The sequence below is a fragment of the Nestor notabilis genome, unplaced genomic scaffold (genome assembly GCF_000696875.1).
Source record: "Nestor notabilis isolate BGI_N333 unplaced genomic scaffold, ASM69687v1 scaffold24920, whole genome shotgun sequence".
Taxonomy (NCBI): Eukaryota; Metazoa; Chordata; class Aves; order Psittaciformes; family Psittacidae; genus Nestor; species Nestor notabilis.
The window spans coordinates 6,567-8,593 of NW_009910120.1; the positions used below are offsets into that span (position 1 = coordinate 6,567).

General features: G+C 47.1%; 1 protein-coding gene across 1 annotated transcript in view; it reads right to left on the reverse strand.

The window, feature by feature from the left end:
• Positions 1-2,027, reverse strand: part of NDFIP1 (Nedd4 family interacting protein 1) — a gene marked incomplete at its 5' end in the record, with an annotated part of 7,087 nt that overhangs the window by 2,804 nt on the left and 2,256 nt on the right. The window contains 2 exons of the mRNA XM_010024502.1: positions 1,261-1,385; positions 1,560-1,647. Of these exons, the coding sequence (XP_010022804.1) occupies positions 1,261-1,385; positions 1,560-1,647 (213 nt within the window). The remainder of the gene's footprint in view (positions 1-1,260; positions 1,386-1,559; positions 1,648-2,027) is intronic.

Sequence of the window (2,027 nt, forward strand, 5' to 3'; positions counted from 1 at the left end):
CTGCACTGAAGAGACTTCATAGAAGGCCACATTGCACGAGCTGCACTGCCTGCAGGGAACAAGCCACCTCCACAGACTCATTTCAGGTTTTTCCACACACCCCAGGTGAATGGAACAGAACAATACCCAGCCATAAACTCCTGCAACCACTCGAGCAGAAAGACACGACTGGGTAAATACTCCTATTTTCCCTTATGTCTCTGACGCTTGTAAACCACAGCTGCAGTTTCTGAAAGGGAAGACCAGGTCTGCAGCAGTGCATTAATTACACTGTAAGGTTGAAAACAAAAGTCCAGTTGAAAGAGAAATCCCAGACATGTGGAACTCTCTGACAAGCTTTTCTATTGGGAAAATTACTGCCCATTGACTGAAAGGCACTGATGCTGTCAGAGCACTGAAGCTCACTGTGTCAGTGGGTGGTAAATACAGCAGGGTTTTGTTTTCATTCTGTTCAAGTTTTAAATCCTAACAAAAGATAAGCTTGTTATCAGAGTTTAAATCAAATCCACAGGTAAGGTCACCTACTGCTGTCACACCCCTTAATCAAGCATACAGCTCTTAATTCATTGGTACCAGGTGACCCCAAAAAGCTCCACTTCCTACAGGAAAAGTCAACAGATGTTGTACTGACAAATTCTAATTCCAAGCCCCAAAAGATCAGGCATGAAGTGACAGCCCAACACTCCCTAGTGATGCACAGCTAATGAGCCTTTTTGCTTGAAATTCAAACTCCCACCCTGGGATGCCTGTGTGCCATTTTCACAGACACCACCTTTCCGCAGGCTCCAAATGAGCTTTCCTCATAGAGACATTTTCTCCCAGTCCCTCCAAAAAATACTTGGGCTTTCTTTTCCCCCAATTCCTTCCAGCATCAGCACATCTTGATCCCTTTTTGCTTTTCCCTAGCACAGTTCCTGTTTCTCCTCCTCCAAGTTTTCGAAATGCTAAGTCAGCCTTTCTTTGCGTCCAGGCTCCCATAAAAGAAACTAGTTCTGACCAGTCATCCCCTTCCTCTCTTGTGTGATCCAGCAGGATGGAGCACAGTGGATGTTTTATCAGCCCGGATATGCCGAGTTTATATGGAAATAAAAGAGAGAAGTGTGCTTCCTCCTATCCCCTCCTGCTTGTGCCGCAGGCATGTCGCACCAGAGGGCACCAGCGGGCTTCTCCCATCCACTTCAGCTAATTTCAGTGTAAGGGGGATAAAACAGAGCTAGGGAAAAAGTGTCTATGTGCATGGGTTTGCACTGCACGACTTACCCTGACAATAAGGATCCATTTAATAAGAGACAGACCAAACCCAGAAATGGCCCCATATCGTCCTGCAGCTGAAGTAGTCAGACAGAAAGACAGGAAAAATCCAATCCAGTTGAAGAGGAATGCCACTGAGAAAGCAGGAGAAAAGCAGCAGGTCAAGTCCTCTTCATATTCCACATTAAAGAAAGCATAAAAACTTTGCACACAGCTTTTCCCTGGTGCTACATAAACCTAAGTGTGAAAATAACTCCAGCTACTTTGGGTCACTGCCTGAAAAAGAGGAAGTTCCCCCATGCACTTACTGAAGAAAGTCAGCATGAAAATGCCATCATTTCCTATCCTCAGCTGGTCAGTGTCATCAAAGTCATCCCGGGTCACAAAGTCATCATCCTGCAAATCCAAGGGAGACAAGACATGGGTGGATTGACGTCAGACCAGTCCATACAGCGATGCCAGTTCTGCATGGGGCTCTTCAAGAAAGGGCCAGCAAATTGCAATGACCCTCAAAAAGCAGCATACGACAGAGGGATCCAAAATGCTTCATTTACATTTAACAAAGGAGGCCGACAAGAAAGCTGGAGAGGGGCTTTTGACCAAGGACTGTAGGGACAGGACAAGGGGAATGGCTTTAACCTGCCAGAGGGGAGACTGAGATGAGCTCTGAGGCAGAAGCTCTTCCCTGGGAGGGTGCTGAGGCGCTGGCACAGGGTGCCCAGAGAAGCTGTGGCTGCCCCATCCCTGGCAGTGTTCAAGGCCAGGTTGGACACAGG